Source organism: Balearica regulorum, chromosome 14, assembly GCF_011004875.1.
Source record: "Balearica regulorum gibbericeps isolate bBalReg1 chromosome 14, bBalReg1.pri, whole genome shotgun sequence".
NCBI lineage: Eukaryota > Metazoa > Chordata > Aves > Gruiformes > Gruidae > Balearica > Balearica regulorum.
In genome coordinates this window covers 4,358,754-4,374,754 of record NC_046197.1, presented here as the reverse complement: position 1 = coordinate 4,374,754, position 16,001 = coordinate 4,358,754, and the positions used below count along the sequence as shown (strand labels likewise).

General features: G+C 35.8%; 2 protein-coding genes across 2 annotated transcripts in view; one reads left to right on the top strand and one right to left on the bottom strand.

The window, feature by feature from the left end:
• Positions 1–5,965, bottom strand: part of INSYN2B (inhibitory synaptic factor family member 2B) — a 39,577-nt gene extending 33,612 nt beyond the window's left edge. The window contains exon 1 of the mRNA XM_010304387.2: positions 5,816–5,965. The gene's annotated coding sequence lies outside the window, so the exon portion shown is untranslated. The remainder of the gene's footprint in view (positions 1–5,815) is intronic.
• The window catches only part of DOCK2 (dedicator of cytokinesis 2), a 204,163-nt gene that overhangs the window by 119,023 nt on the left and 69,139 nt on the right, over positions 1–16,001 (top strand). Inside the window, exons 28-29 of the mRNA XM_075766092.1 lie at positions 7,153–7,251; positions 8,943–9,037. Of these exons, the coding sequence (XP_075622207.1) occupies positions 7,153–7,251; positions 8,943–9,037 (194 nt within the window). The remainder of the gene's footprint in view (positions 1–7,152; positions 7,252–8,942; positions 9,038–16,001) is intronic.

Sequence of the window (16,001 nt, the reverse complement as noted above, 5' to 3'; positions counted from 1 at the left end):
GCAGACTCTGACCTAGCAGAAGGGTTATCAACCAGGTAAGGCATTGCTGATTTTATTTTCAGCCTAAGAGGTGGCTGCATATTGGCGTTTGCAAATGTTTCAATACTGGATTGCATGTACTTTGACAAAAACAATATTTATTCTTCAACAATAATGTCTGGTGCTAAACAGAGTTAAAGGTTTTTTCCATTAATATCTTCATGATTTGGTAAGATTTTGATGGCCTGGTGACAAAAAACATTCTGGTTTTGGAAGCTCAAGTGCAGCTGTGCTATCGCTGAAAAAGAAATAATAAAATAAAATCTTACATAATTTACAATAAAATGTATTGGCAGATTCCTTAGAGATTGCTGTTAATTAATCCTAAATATACACAGTTGCTAGATTTGTTAGTGTAATGGATGCAAGTTGTTGGAAAATTTATTTTTATTGGACCTTATTTTCTTTGTAAGATCAATTTAAAAGCAAGAGGAAAGTTTCTGGAACTATATGACTTTCAGCAGTTCTAAGCAGAACTATTATGATAATGCTTTGTTTTAGCCATTCACAAATATATTAGTCTCATCTCTGATCATGTAGTTGAAGTTTAATTTAATTTTTCTGTTTTCAGTGAGTGCAGCTAAAAAAGAACAAAATCAATTAAAGGATGACTTAGTTCTGGGAATACAGGAGGTGGCTCTGTTTAGTTTTAAGGAAGTGAATTAGCATCCAAGACATTAATCTTCACAATATGTGTAAATTAAAAATATATGGCTTAGAAATAAAAGATGTTTCTGCACTTTAATGAACTTAAATTGTTCACTTCTACCCTTTTCTCTTCAATGCAATTGTTGATCTCCCTTGCAGCCAGTGTGCTTTGCTTTGTAGTCCTATATAGCTGGCAATCCCTCTGGGTTTTTTCTGCTGTTAACCATTACACCTCTGAGCAGGGGACAAGCTCCAGCTCAGCCCAGCCACTGTATCACTTCCTTCAAGTTCCCAGTTTGGTTTCCAGTCCTTTGAAATGCAAGAGACTGGCCAAGCTTTACTACAGTAAATAACCTGGGGATAACATAACATTTTTAATCTTATTCTTTGCTTGTATTTTGTGCATGTGCTATCATTGTTTCTATGGAATACTGACCGCAACATCTTTAACATAGGAATGAGTGCACTGTAACACTTGCCAGGACAAGCCATGCTTTGCCAACTTGACTGATGGTCTGGTTTAGTGGCAACAAGGAAATGAAATAAGACTTCAGATAAAAAATTCGTGAAATAAGCAGCCTGACGGCACTGGCAAACTTGGGATTCTTGGTAGATATCTTATGTACCAGGGCAGGAAGTTTCTTCTGGCCTGTGAGACCAGCCTGGAAACTAGCTAAAGTAATTGTCACAAAGCAATTAGGGGATTGCAGAGATGCAGCATGAAGGTGCATAGATCCCTGCAGGCAAGCCTGGAAGATTTCATCTGATACAGCAGAGCTGAGATTGGGAGTGTGGGCAGCAGTGGTTAAGTGAGGAGGTGAAACAGCTGATGTTTTTTGGTAACTCTGCTCTGGGCAAGCTAGTTCAGTCTTCAAGTGATGATTGCTCGTTCCAAATGATTGCCTTCTCACTTCATACTAAATAATGTTATCCATAATTTATTTGTACGTACACCTTGAAGATGAACACAATGTTAATATTCTGGGAAAAGTAGTAAATTACACAACTGTGTGTGAGCACAGACTTAAGTACAAGTTAAATCAATTACAGTAGAGTGTTCATGCTAGCCAGAGTCTGTAGTAGAAGTTCTGGAGTGGATTTATGGCACAAACCCAACCAAACAACAAAACCCAGGAGCAGCAAAAATGTTGCAAAGGATGAAAAAAAATCTTCTTTTTGGAATACTGCTGGGAAATCAACATGAAAATTAAAAATAAATAAATAAAAATAGACAGCAAAGGAGCTATTCTATCTAAAAATCATGCTACTTTTGTCATACCATAAACCATTTTCTTACTGTTTTTATCTATGTCTGAAAAGGTCTTAAATGAAATAATTTTGAAATTGTCTGATTCTAACTTGCTTGAAATTCTAAATTGTAACATCTCTTTAAGTCTTACAGAGCAGCTGCTATTGCTATTTCATTGTGTTATGAAATTGCCTTATATTTTTCCATCTGGTAGTCTGCTGGTTTTATAGTTGTATATCATTTTGGCTAAATCATATGAATGTAAAGAAAATGGTAGAACAAGACTAAAACAGCCCAGCATGTTTTCGGTCAGAAATCAAAAGCTGTCAGTAAGATGTAGAAACAGAATGCCTAAGCTTCTGTTCAGTCAGCTGTAAAAGACAAGAAGACAGAACCAATGAACTATATGAATGTATAAATTAAAAACTCAGACCTACCAAGAGTAGATGAATCTGTTACTGTAAATTAATTATTAGTAAGATGCACTCATTGGCAAGCTACAAGTCTGTGTGGATTAGGAGCTATTTCCCATTTCAGACTTACTCTATGCATTTGATGAATAATCTGTAGGCATAGCAGCCTATTCTAATGTTTACATGTTTGCACTTTTACAACTAGAAACAGTACAGTTTAGGACAGCGCATGCATTTGCAGTGACATCTAATTCTGGAGAAGAAGCAGAACTACATTAGCAGCTCACTTTAAATTCTGCTTATTGTTTCATTTCAGAGAGCTGCTGTTTAGTGTTTGCATAATATGATAAAGATGTTGGTGCTACCCTCTACATATGCCACAGTTCCCAAGGTTTAGTGTGGTTTTCTGAGGAACTGTGACTTCAAACCACTATGGTTCTTCATGGCATCACTGAGCATCTTTCATACTTATCTGGTAATTATGTTGCTCTTTAGCTCATGACAGTAAATAGGTGTGATGACTCAATTCTGTAAAAACAGTATATTGGGAGGCCTTCCAATTATGTGCTAGTGCTACAACATAAATATTGATAATTTTTAACATTAGATTGAATCAGTGGATGGGTTAGCTTTGCTTTAATTACATTAAAGATCACATATTTATCACTTTTCCTCCAGAAAGATTTTTACACTTGTTTCTGAACAAAAAAAAAAAAAGTGAGAACTGTTTGGTCTGTAGAAATTCTTGGTCACCCTTTTTGTGCACCTTTTTTACAATTATTGTCACTAACATATGATGAGTTTGGAAACTTCTGGCTTAACCTGAAAAGGAGTTCAGAATTAAATCTAATCCATGTAGTATGGTTGCTTCATGCACCACATAAATGTTGGATCTTCTGGATAAGATTCATTAATCAAATGTAAACCATCATTAGTGAATATAGGGTTAGAGATTGTGAGGATGGTTGTGTGTAAAGGAGTCACCTTATATCGATTGTGAGGGAAAGTAAAAGGAGCATTTAAAACATCCAGTATTCTATGAAAAAGGGGATGTAAAAATAACTACATCTTTGGCATTCAGATGTCTTTGAATTACTAGTAATTATTCATGTTTCTGTTTTGTCTGCTTTTTAGTGATGTACATGTGGTTATATATTTATACTCAGGCTCTGTGTTGGTAAAGTTCTCTGTTAATGAGGATAAATGTTACTTAAGTACCTATATGAAATAAATATCCTCCTTTGTCCTTCCAGAAGCACATCTGCGAGACGATTACCCACCCTACAGCCACTAAAATATTTCTTCTAGATCAGAATCAAAGTGTAGCTTCATTCTACGTTATTTCTGTTGCTGTTTGTTTTTCCAGTACATTTGCTTTATTTATTCTTGTGGTGCTAGTATTATTTGAAGTTACTACGGCAACGTGTCACCATCTGCTATTATAAAGTATGCTGGGATTTAGTTGCTAGGTATTGAAGTTTGTCATCTTACTCATATGACCTTAATGTTTTTCAGATGTTTCTTTTCCTCTATATGTTTCATCCACAGCTAATATGCACTTTAACAACAGGAGAAAAGATTACGCATTCTTTCTGCCTGACCTTAGAAAGCCTGATTTGCCTTACAGAATACATCTATGATCCCTTTTGATGTACTTTGTATATACTCAAAACAGCATTTTTTTTTACCTTAGCCACTATTTTGCAGTGTTTATACTAAACCCAGCCAGCATTATAGTTCATTTAAATTTGATATAAGTTATGATTTTTTTTAAGTGGGCAGGGAGTTTAAATGTTTCCTGAGACATTTTCTCCTCCATCTCATTTTCATTTGACTATCTACTTACTTGTGTTCCTGATCCCAACAGAATGTTCCTACTATCAATTTCCTTGTTTCTTTACCCATCTTTTGAAAGACTGTCAGCCAATTGGTTAATTAAAAAATTAGAATTCTGTGCTGTTTCTGTTCTGGGTTCTTTTATATTTAAATGGAAATGAATGTTTTTAAGTTGGAAAACATACATTTTATTAGATCTTTTCATACAGTGTATTCACATATTTTCTGTTAACTTTTCTGTTAGTATTCTCTCATCAGACAAGTATTTACTTTGATACATTTATTGTTTTTATACATTTGACCTAGTTCTAATCAATCTTTTCTGCTGTAACTCATGGGATAAATGCTAACAAGCCTAAACACAGCTGAAAGGACTTGTTAGGATGCTATCTGAAGAACTTCACCTTCTCTGCCACAACCTTTTTTTTATGCTATTCAATCCCTACATGCAGTGCTTGACTTAATGAAATAAATTTTTGAATCATAAGCATTAGACTGTTTTGTTTGTAGGTGGTGCTTGATTCTGAATTTCTTCTGTCCTTCCAGTGAGCATGCAGTCTGCTTTCAAAGTGTAATAGATCGTTCTGGTGGAGAACTTCCTGTATTTTCAAGCAGTTAATGCTCTTTGCATGTTCTAGTAAGAGGTACTTAAACAGCATAGGAGAATTTAAGTGAATACATAGAGATTTTTGCATATTTGATCACAGCTCTTTAAAGTCCTTAAGTTCTACCAGTGAGAATGGTGATGCTGAGAGTGCATGAGTACTTCAAAGATCCGAGGCTGCAGCTAAGAGGCGAATCTTTATTGCTGGTGTTTGAGAATTAGGAGGGAGGGGCAAGCTTTTAACCTATAAAGAAGCTAGCAGTTAATTTCTAATAGTTGAGATCACTAGCAAGAAAATTATTAAAGATCAAACAGTGTGTTTTTTCCTGCTTTACAGATACATGGAAATGATGTAGGAAGTTTTTGAAGCAAACCAGCTTTACTGGCACCTTCTTTTTTCATGTATCATTCAGTCCCACTGATGTGAATTTGATGGGTCTGGTGCGAGATACTGGCCAGCAATATGTGATCTTTGCTTATGGCTCTTTCCAGTAATCAAGGCATATCGTCTGTTAATTTTAAAATCACCATACACAGTTACTAAGAATAGGCATTCATGCTGTACCATAATCACATATATGGCTAGACACATTTTAGAAGTTGGTTTCAACAAAAGAATTAACCTTCTTAAAATCTCTGTGCCTTTAAGCAACATAATACATCTATTCAATGCTTGTGAAGAAATGCTTCTTATTTCAAGATTGTTTAACACGAGTATAGAAAGGCATTCTGTGGCAAATGTTTAAATACTAAAAATACAAGCTGTTTTTCAGGCACAATTCTCTAACTTCTGTCAGTTTTGGTTTGGTTTTTTTTTTTTTTTTTCAAAATCAAGACATCAGAAAAAAACTCCCCCCTCCCAATTTCATTACTGAATCCTTTGCAATTCATTATTACTTTCAGCTATACATTTAACATCACAGAAAAGATTAGTCTGATCCATAACTGTGAAAGTGAACTACTACAGCAGGAAAACCAGCGTTTCTTTAGAAGAGCATCAGTACCCGAGAACACACAATTCCTTACCTGAAAGCTTTTGGTTTACCTGCAGAAAATGTGTCTTCTTAGCCTTAAAAAGTAGGCAAGCCTCTCAGCAGCACTAATGCTAGTCCAAAAGAAGCTATAATAGGTCCTTTAAATTGTAATTTTCACTGTTTATATGCAAGAAGTGTGCTGGGTCTGCTCACGAAGGAATAAATAAATAATTAAAAAAGGCAGTACAAACTGAACAGTGGCTAACATATGAAAGTAAAAGACCTCTAGTGGCCATAACCTGAAGTTAAAGAAGGTTTCCGAGCTCTAAGTGGTAAGACAAAATGGTTGGGTACGACAAACTGCAGCTGATACTTTGGTAATGTGTGCCTTTATTGCCTTTCTGATGTAACATAAGTATAAAGTGAATCAGAATTAAACAGAGAATTGGATCACTACCAGGTGGAAATTAAATTCTGGTCAGAGAGGCTGGGGAGTCTCTTTTATCAATTCTAAACCAGAATGATGAAAAGATCAAATTAAATCTAGAAAATTATTTTGCATGCTCATCTACTTAGTCTCTTGTTTTAATAAAATCAAAGCACTTTAAAGCAGGTTCACTTTTAAAACAATAATTAACAGCAAATTATAAGGCATCAATAAGGAGGATTCTTTGCTGTCTTAAAGGAAAACTGCAAATCATTAAGCTCACTATTATTGCTTGACAGATAAATGTCTTTGTTACTTTGAGTAAATTACAGTGAAAACCTAGGATTATAAATACTTTTATATCTGTTAGCATTTCTGCTTTAGGAATTGAGAAAATAAAATGTTTCCTTTTGAGGAAGTTTGAAAAGTTTTGAGAGATGAATGTAATAGTATTCAATAGATGTTTCACAGAGTTCTGTAACAGCTACTTAAATGCCTGCAGAATATAGAAAATATCCTTTCTTGCAGTATTTCTTCCTCTGAACAGCCTATGTTTCTAGACTGATTAGAAAATTCGAATGCTAATATATTTTCTTCCTATGAATTCTTCCTAATGGAAGAATCCTGGGCAACATCACATGCCATTTAGGAGTCTTAAGGTAATATTGAGTTGTACTTTATAAATAAAGTTTTCTTGTTACAATGTGTTTTCCCATGCAGTGTTTCATAAATGATGCAGCTTTCTCACCAAAGCCTACCCATTGTCAGGGTAGATTCTGGATTATCCTTTGAGTTCTTAGTGTGTTTCTTTTATCTGGGCTTGCAAAAGCTTGAATACTATTTAATTTTCACATCCATAAAAGGATTTATTAGGCATTTAGACTAGTTGAATGTTAGAAAGAATGCAATCCCCTATCTTAAGTAATCGGCACGTGTTTGATTTCTGTCCGGTTTTCTTTCAGAGTCATTTTGTGGCATGCATGACAGCGATCTTAAACCAGATGAACAACCAGCATTATTCAGTTTATATTGAAACTTTTCAGACAAGTTCAGAACTAGTGGTGAGTACAAAATAATCATGGAGGTGATAAAGAATTCTAAGTATTCTATTTCCTGCGATAAAATCAGTAGTGTTATTTTGGAATATCTAGTCTGATTCTTCCTTGAATTAAGTCTGGCTTTGTATGTTTTCTGCCTCTATGTCATTGTGTTGCCTCCCACTACTAATGGTGACCTTGGACAATACCGTAATTAGAAATTTGGAAAGATGTAAATGTCACTGTTGTTGACCCTAGCACAAAAGTGGTAATATAATAACCATGAATAAGTATTGAGATCTTTGTGTTATACTGTTCTGAGGAGAAAAAAAACCTACAAGGAAACAACAGCAAAACCAATCCTCAACTAACTGAACCCACCCTCCCTGCTTTGCCCATGGTGCTCCATTTCCATTTTCCATTTTCACGATTGAGTCTACTCCTGGTCCAGATAATATTGTAGGCTAAATGCAGTAAATGCCTTATTATTGCAACATATCACTTTATGCCAGTCGTTTCTGGCATAATTTAACAATACTTGGGGTATATTCTAGTTCGTACCTGTGGTCACAATGTTCTAGAAGGTTTCAGTAGCCCTATGTCTGTCTTTTTATACTCCTGATGTAAGTCTGGATATTGCCAGAGGTTTTGGTTACACCATCTACAGTTTGTCCGTGCGGGTGATATTTTTCACTTGCCAAGATTTGTCCATTTTGTTTTCTTTCTTAAAGTCAGAGTGGTGCCATAAATGAAATTCTAACAGATGAAATCTTGGGTCGCTTTTGCAATTCTTCATGTACTTTAGTTTACTTGAAAATGTAATGGTATTTTAATGTAATTTCAGCTTCCAAGCAGATTGTGTACTTGGTCCTAGAAGTTTTAGTAATCCTTAAATTACTTCAACAGTTCTGCAGAGGAAAAAAAAATATTAAAAAAGAAAGACGTCAATATATTCAATGAGTTTTGCTGTTTGTGAAGGCATTGGTTTGTTGTCATCTCATTTTTTTCCATACCGTAAGTATATGTCACTGGGTTTTCTGTAAGAAAGGATAGAAGAAAGGATGAGAAGAAAGGATACTTCATGGAGAGTTGCTTGTGAGGTTTTGGTAATAAATGATGACGTTTCTGCTTGCTAGTTTTGCAGGCTTCTAGTGAATTGCTTAGAAGTTCAAGAGAAAAAACCACATATATGTGCTATATGTGAAATAGACCTGAAATGATTATGTTAATTTTATTTAAGTTAATTATACAGTGATCTCTAAATACTTCTAGGAAAAGAAATAGCGTTTGTTTTATTTGAAAGCTTTGTCAGTGCCTTCAGTTTTCAATTTAGAATACTAAATTTGGATTAATTGGACCAAATAAAAAAATCCTATATTTTTCAGATCTATTAATTCTTTATTAATAGTGAGACTGTTTTGCTAATTAATAAAAAATTCAAGAGCTTTACTCCAAAATACTATAACTTTTTCTTTCCATTCACTTATGGCTTATCTTTTCTTAAGAGCCCAATATAATGACTTTTAGCTTTCATCTGGAATCTGAGACTGCTGTTTTACAGGACTTCAGTTCCAGTCTTGGGCTTACTCATACCACCAGGAATTTTTCCATTGACTTCACTGGGAGCAAAGTGGACCCCTCCATCTTAGTTCTTTAATCACACCAGGATCTTTGTGTTACACAGTCACAGACTTTACTGTATTTTGTTCTTCTAGGACTTCTTGATGGAAACGTTCATAATGTTCAAAGATCTCATTGGAAAGAATGTTTACCCTTCAGATTGGATGGCAATGAGCATGGTGCAGAACAGGTAAAATGGGGCTAGAGGATCAGTGCTCACGTTCCACGTGCTTGTGAAAAGTGAACTTGTTTCATACTTACAAAAAGTTTTACTCTGCAGTCTAAGATGATTATATCATTCCAGTTTGGTGAATACCAAGAAGGTCATAATCTGAAATAATTTACTGACAATACATTAAATAGCTGGCTGCCTGTGCTTTAAGTCCACTTACAATGGAAAAGGAAAAAAAAAACGGTATTCAAGAGTAAAGTGGAAGCATGTAGTTGGTCTTCATGTTGACCGTCAACAGAAGCCAAACTGTAAATGCCTGTCAAATCTTAAATGTACAATTTCTGCACAGGGTTCAAATGTCCTCGCTAATATGTCAGCAAGTTCATTGTGATGCAAGAGTTATCAAACACAATTTCCAAAATGGTATGGTTGCTTGGATTGCTAAAAAGTCTGGTGATAAAGACCAAATCTCAACGTACTATTTGTAGGAGGAGGTTGGATCCGCTGTGCTTACTGTATCTCATATCATTGAGGAAATCTATTGCTACACTATGGATCATTAGTGGTTTCATTATGATTGATTACTTCAAACTCAGGCATATTGCCTCTGTAGATCAAGATGGCATCTAAGCAAAAGTTTGTGTAACCAATTTTATCATGCTCTCTATTTGCTCTATGAGAGCTTTCTATGAATAAGAAATCTTTGAGTACTCTTATAAAATTGAGTGAAGGAAATATTTTGTAGACATAAACTGTGCAGATTGTACACCTTTACCTACAGCTATAATCTGTCTGTTTTGGTGTCACCATAAATGATGGTGGGATAAACAAACTATTGTTTACTGATCTCTGTTAAGCCACAGGACCACTGTTGTCTTTGGTGTTAGGATTGCAAGTAGTATAAGTGAAAGTTCACATAACTTCCATATCACGTGATACTGAATTGGAAAGAAAAGAGAAGTGATCTTTGTGCACCTCCATCATTGATAATGGGTTTAGACAGCTGCCTTGGCCAAGCATATCACAGATGTATTCTTTCAGAGTATCTTTGAAATATTGATTGTTTGAAGAGGAAGGAAATGTTCTTCCCTTGAGGTGTGGGGTTTGCTGTTTGTTATGGGCATCAGTTAGAAATGAATGGTTTGGGCAACAAGGAAAGTCCCGTGTGTAGGGTTTAGGATGTGCTATGTGAGGACTTATTTCTTAATAATTGTTCCTAGCCATTCTGAGGTACTGATTTTTTTCTTTTTGTGTCTCTAGTCTATAACAGAGGAAAGCAAGGGAGAGCTGGGCTGAGAAAGCAAAGTAAAACACGTGGCTGCTCTAAACAAAGTTGTTAATTGATTCAATTTGTTTATTTGTGGAACATGGAGGTGGGGAAGAGTTTCCTCAAAATTTGAACCCATAGAGGTTTTACAAGCATCTGCATATGTAGAAGAAATCGAGCAAGAAAGTAGCTCTGAGCATGTGACCACCTTACCTTGTAGATTTCTATTTTTGTTTGCTGGATTTCTTCTTAGTGGAAATCATGGCTAAAAACCTCACTGAAAGGGATCTGGATTTGGGGAAAAAAATTAACTTAATTTACATTTTTATATGTATTTGTGTGTTACTTTCAGAGCTGAACTTATTCTTGCTCCTTGTTCTCAAAGAAACTCTTTGAGTTTATATGCTGGATTGGATCATGAAGTGAATATGGCTGGATTTTGTTTTGTTTTGGGGTGGGTTTTGTTTTTTGTTTTTTTGTGGGTTTTTTTGAGCAAGACTTCTTTTGGTGAGGTGGGATTTGATGACATGTACTGTCATTATTTTAGTTTTGTAGAAATGGCAGTAACATTGAGTTTTCTAGAAGCCACAGAAAGACTAGTCTAATAATTAAGTCTCAAAGATGCATAGGTTCCAATTAACTTAAAGTCCACAGATACTGTTTATTTGAAATGTCAGAGTTATGTGATTTTACTCTTCCCGTTTTATAATATTGAAAAGGAGAGAACAGAGGATACTTAATGAAGTTGATAATCTTCTGGGCGTTTGGTCTTGAGGAAAAGATTTGCTAAGAAAATTTACAACATTATGACATCAAATTTTGCTATTGGATACATTTTCATCTTGGATTTGAATGGAATAATGTTAAATGAAAAGGTGTTCTTTTGTGCGTTCCATGACTCAAAGCAAAGATTATGGATCTGGTGGGTAGTGACGATGGCAGTGAGGGCTCAGGTGCCTAAACCTGACTTTCTGTCACTCATGTATGCTAACGTTCATGCAGAGAGATGGCTGACCCCTCGTTTGAGGTGGGCAGATCCATGTATGTTGGTGGATGTCTTCATTTCCGGTAAGATTTTGTAAATGATAGTGTTTTCATCCCACTTGTTTCTCTAAGCCCGTCTTTGGCCTATATAATTCAGTGCACATACTTATGTTGCTGCTGTAGCAATTTGCAATTATTATGTAGCAAGGATTACTCTTTAAAAGTATCAGTTTAGTAGTAAAGTAACCTAAGTCTTCTGTTGTATGCAAGCATATCAAACCCTTCATATGTAAAACTGTTTCTTTGATCTAGAAAATGCTGCTAACATCTGGATTATTCACAAGTGTAGGACTTTTTTTTACTCTGTGGGGGCAGGGGAAGTGTCAATCCTTGTTCACAGACTATGGCGTTGGGGTTCACCTGGTGGTATCTATGTTGCCTTAGTCACTGATAATAGAAATTCATTTGTGGTACTCTACGCTTGTTGATAATGCCTCCTAATGACTCTGAACTTTGTGGGACAATTTGGTCCAGGCAGGCTTTATTGCTCTAAACCTTATCCTGCATTGGACAAGACAAATGAAAATATTTAAAGAAAAAAGTCAGCATTAACAAAAATATATGTTTAGAAGCTATTTAACAGTGCTTTTGTAAACACATTGCTTGCTTTAATTGATTGGCACTGTTTCTCTACTCTTTGATTATGTTGCTGTTCCCAGGATTATATAAGGAAATGAGTTATCTATCTTACTTTCATATCTTAATTTTATATTATATCAACAACTTGGAGGGAGCAATTTTGTTATAAATCTTTATAGAAATTTAGGGTTGTAGGTTTTTCGTTTGGGTTTTTTTGTTGTTGTTGTTTTGACGGGGCGAGTGTTCTATGAAATAAATTGAAGAATAATTTAGAATTCTAGATTTGTCTTATTAGCATGCTTTACTCCAAACCAGAGAAGTAGCAAAGAAAAAGTCACAAGGGGTCAGGCTGGAGGCTCTTATAATAGCAATGAGAAAATAAAATAAAAATAATTAAAAAAAAACAAAAAACCACAAAAAGTGTTAGCACGGCTAAGGTTTTACATTGCTAATTCATCTGTTCCAAGTAGGAGGCTACATGCAGGCCTTTTTACGCCCTGAAGGACATATTTTACCGTAAGAGTCTCTCCTTTCTGAATTTGCAAAAATATTAGTTACAGGCTGTAAGGCACGTCTATTGTGTAACCTAGCCAATGGCAGAATGTAGTTGGCACTTCTTCCCTACAGGCATTCAACAAAGCCTGACAGTTTCCCCCAGATGAGCTCTTGTGCTCTGTACCTAGCAGGGAAAGTGGGCATTGGAGGAATTTTGCTGTAGGATATACTGCAGTATAGAAATGTCAAATCAGAGTACATTTAGTTGGAGGCATAGGAAAGAGCTTAACTAGTACTGCAAATTTGGTCCTGTTTGTGGGTAAAAGGTGTTCCTAATGAGCAGGACACACTAATTACTCTTATACATAAAGACAGACATGTAGTACATGCATGATATCAGGGATATTTCAACTAAATGTTAGATGTGTGGCATAGATAAGGGGAAAACAATGAGAGAATGACTTCTTATAAGGTCCTGGGAAATTTAGTATTTTTTTTCAGACAGAGATAGAGAGAGCATGCTCCATCTGGGAAGGGAGGTGCCTCTGTCCAAAGGAAGGGAGAATGGACACGTTAAAGTCCAGGAGAAACTGTGGTAGGAGAGTTGAAAGAAAAGGAGTAGAAGCCTACTTGACTAAACTTATTTAGTCAAGCTTGCCTGTATCAGGATGGAATTATTTAACTCAAATTACTTTAAATTGCTATTATAAATAACTTGCTGTTTGCTTTCAAAGCATGTTCTGATTCCCAAAGCCCATTTGCAGGAGGCAGAGGCTGTGTGTACTAGTCTCACTGCACTGGGAGTATTTTATTAGCAACTGAGAATCAAAAAGTGGAATGAACTACTTTTTGTTGTTGTTCTGGGTTTTTTTTCCCTTCTTCCATTAATAGCAAGAAGGGAGGAGCAGTTTTTGTGGTGTGCTAGATGGGGCAGGACACTTTGGGAAATAGTAAAATCCTCATTGAGGTCATGAGGATATAATATCTGAGTTATTTTTGTGATCCTCCATGGTAGGATTAACAAAATTATCTTTTGTTCTAATGAAGGTTGCTTACTGCACACTTCTTACTAGTTGCTACTGCTTGTATGGGCACTTTATTCCTCTTAGGGTACTTAGACTATTGGCTATTAGCTTATTAAAAGCAGTAATTCCTAGGTACATGGCATTTGTGGGGAAATGCTTTGGTGGTTTAGGTAATACCATGTAGTCTGCTTATCTCTCAGCTGTTCATTATTTTAATTTAGAGGCATGTAATTCCTCCCAGGAAATTCCTGTACCTTATTGTCAACATGAAGGGCATAGGGAGTCAGATTCGCTGAATAAAAGAAATGGGTAGGGGTGTTAGCAACTAAAGGCAAGTATTCACATCCCTTCCTTTTGTTTCTCTGGGCTTTGAAATGGTAATTGCTCAAAGTTTAAAAGTACTTGATCTTATCATAATTAGTACCTGGAAACAGTTTTGGTTGATGTCCAGTCTAAAGTGGCTTAGTAAGCACTTTGTGTGTCCATTTGAGAAGCTTTTTGAACCTTGTTGACATTATATTGAGGTATTATTATTTAAGCTGAAAGAGGGTCGATTTAGATTAGATATTAGCAAGAAATTCTTCCCTGTGAGGGTGGTGAGGCACTGGCACAGGTTGCCCAGAGAGGTTGTGGAGGCCCCATCCCTGAAGTGTTTAAGACCAGGTTGGATGAGGCTTTGGGCAATGTGGTCTAGTGGAGGGTCCCTGCCCGGGGGGGGGGGGGGGGGGGGGCGGCGCGTGGAATGAGATGGGCTTTGAGGTCCTTTCCTTCCAACCCAAACCATTCTATGATTTAAAAATAAAAGGAAGCAGGTTTTCACCAGTACATTTCAAGGTCAGATCCTATTTGCTGAAAAACTCATGTGAGCTAATTGTGAGCTAACACCATACAGTATTTTCTAACACAGTAGTTTCTAAAATATGTTTTTATTATCTGTATAGCTGAGTGTTTTCAGACATCTGTCGGAGTCAAGTGTTCCCTAGCCCTTTTTAAGTATAACTTGAAAAGTTTAGCGCTGCAGGTATTTGGCAGAACAGCTGGAAATGTTGCCAATTTTCTTTCATTATACATACTAAAAATAGCTGCTTATTTGCTGATGAACTGCTTTGTAACACCCTCAAGACCTGATTCTCATGTAGCTCCCATGTTGTAGCAGCATTATTAATTCAGCCATATCTCATTATGACTTCAAATCAGTGCCACCTGCATCCCCAAGCACCTCACCATTTCTGACTGTGATGATCTATAGTTTCTGTTGGCATCATTAGGACCTGGCCAACCAGGGAAATGATGCAGAATAAGTTCATATTCATCACCTAGCAAGAGACAGTAGGGATTTCTTTTTAAGAAGGGGACAATAGGGATTCTAGACTTGGGTTTTTTTCACATATCATCTGTGAATGGCTCTGTTAAACATGACTTCTGAAAAACACTTTTTCCCACTATACAGAGGCATGTTTCTGAACAACTCTACCTTTGAATAGAAGAAGTCTTTTCAGAAGAACTAGCTGCTAACAGTCCTGTGAAACTTGACAAAACATTGCTTTGTGTTTTATGAGGAGATGGCTTTTTAAAGTTGTAGTCTCAATCTTTAAGTAACAAGCACACATAACAAATTCAGGGGCTGTTGGACTGCTTTTTCTTTTAAATTTCTGAAGAGAGAACCTGAACAGATGGTAGTCACAATTTAAGCACATTATTCAAGAATGGTATTTGTAATAGTTTGGGAGAGAAGGGAAACTGAACACAGTTGGCAGAAAGTAGGGAAACGTGTCTTTGTCAAGGAAGAAGCTTAAGTATGTATAGGAGAGGTGCTATAAAATGTATTGCTACTACGAACTCACTAGATTTCATAGAATCATAGAATATCTCAGGTTGGAAGGGGAAAAAAAAACCAAATTAATTCAAGTATTAGAACTGTTTCTCAGTCTTCCCTCTAACTCTTGGTGGAAATGAAAGCTTGACATATTTTCATGTTTTAGAAATATTGGAAGCTGTGATATATGTATTCATTTCAGTGGGCATTGTGACTATTCACAGATACTAATGGATCTGACTGTACACAAGGTACACAAATTCAGTGGATAAGAGTACATGTTATCCTTTACAGGTGGTGCTGTAATATTGTGTTGAATTTTTAACAATTATGATGAGATTTTAAAATCAAGAATATGAAAATGGAAAAAAAACCACAACTCCTTAACTTTAATTCTTTGATTATTAATATGAAGTTTTGCTTTCATAAGAAATGTAGAAGAAAACTCAGATTTATTCTATCCAGCTATGCTTTAACAGATTGCTTAAAACATTGCCTGGCTCATTGTTGCATTGCAGAGAATAAGAAGGGGCATTTATTTATTCCTAAGGGAAAAAAAAAAACCAAAGTAGTTGAGGTAGTTGTAAATCTTGTTTTTCGAAGATATATTGGGAGTTCAGATTCATTTATATAACTGCGTTTGGATGACAGTGTTGCAGTTTGTGTTGCACAAATAAGGCAGAATTTAGACGGCTGATCTGCTGTATCCAAGTAACTCCTTTCTTTGATCTCATTTTCTTCTGGCAACTTTTGACT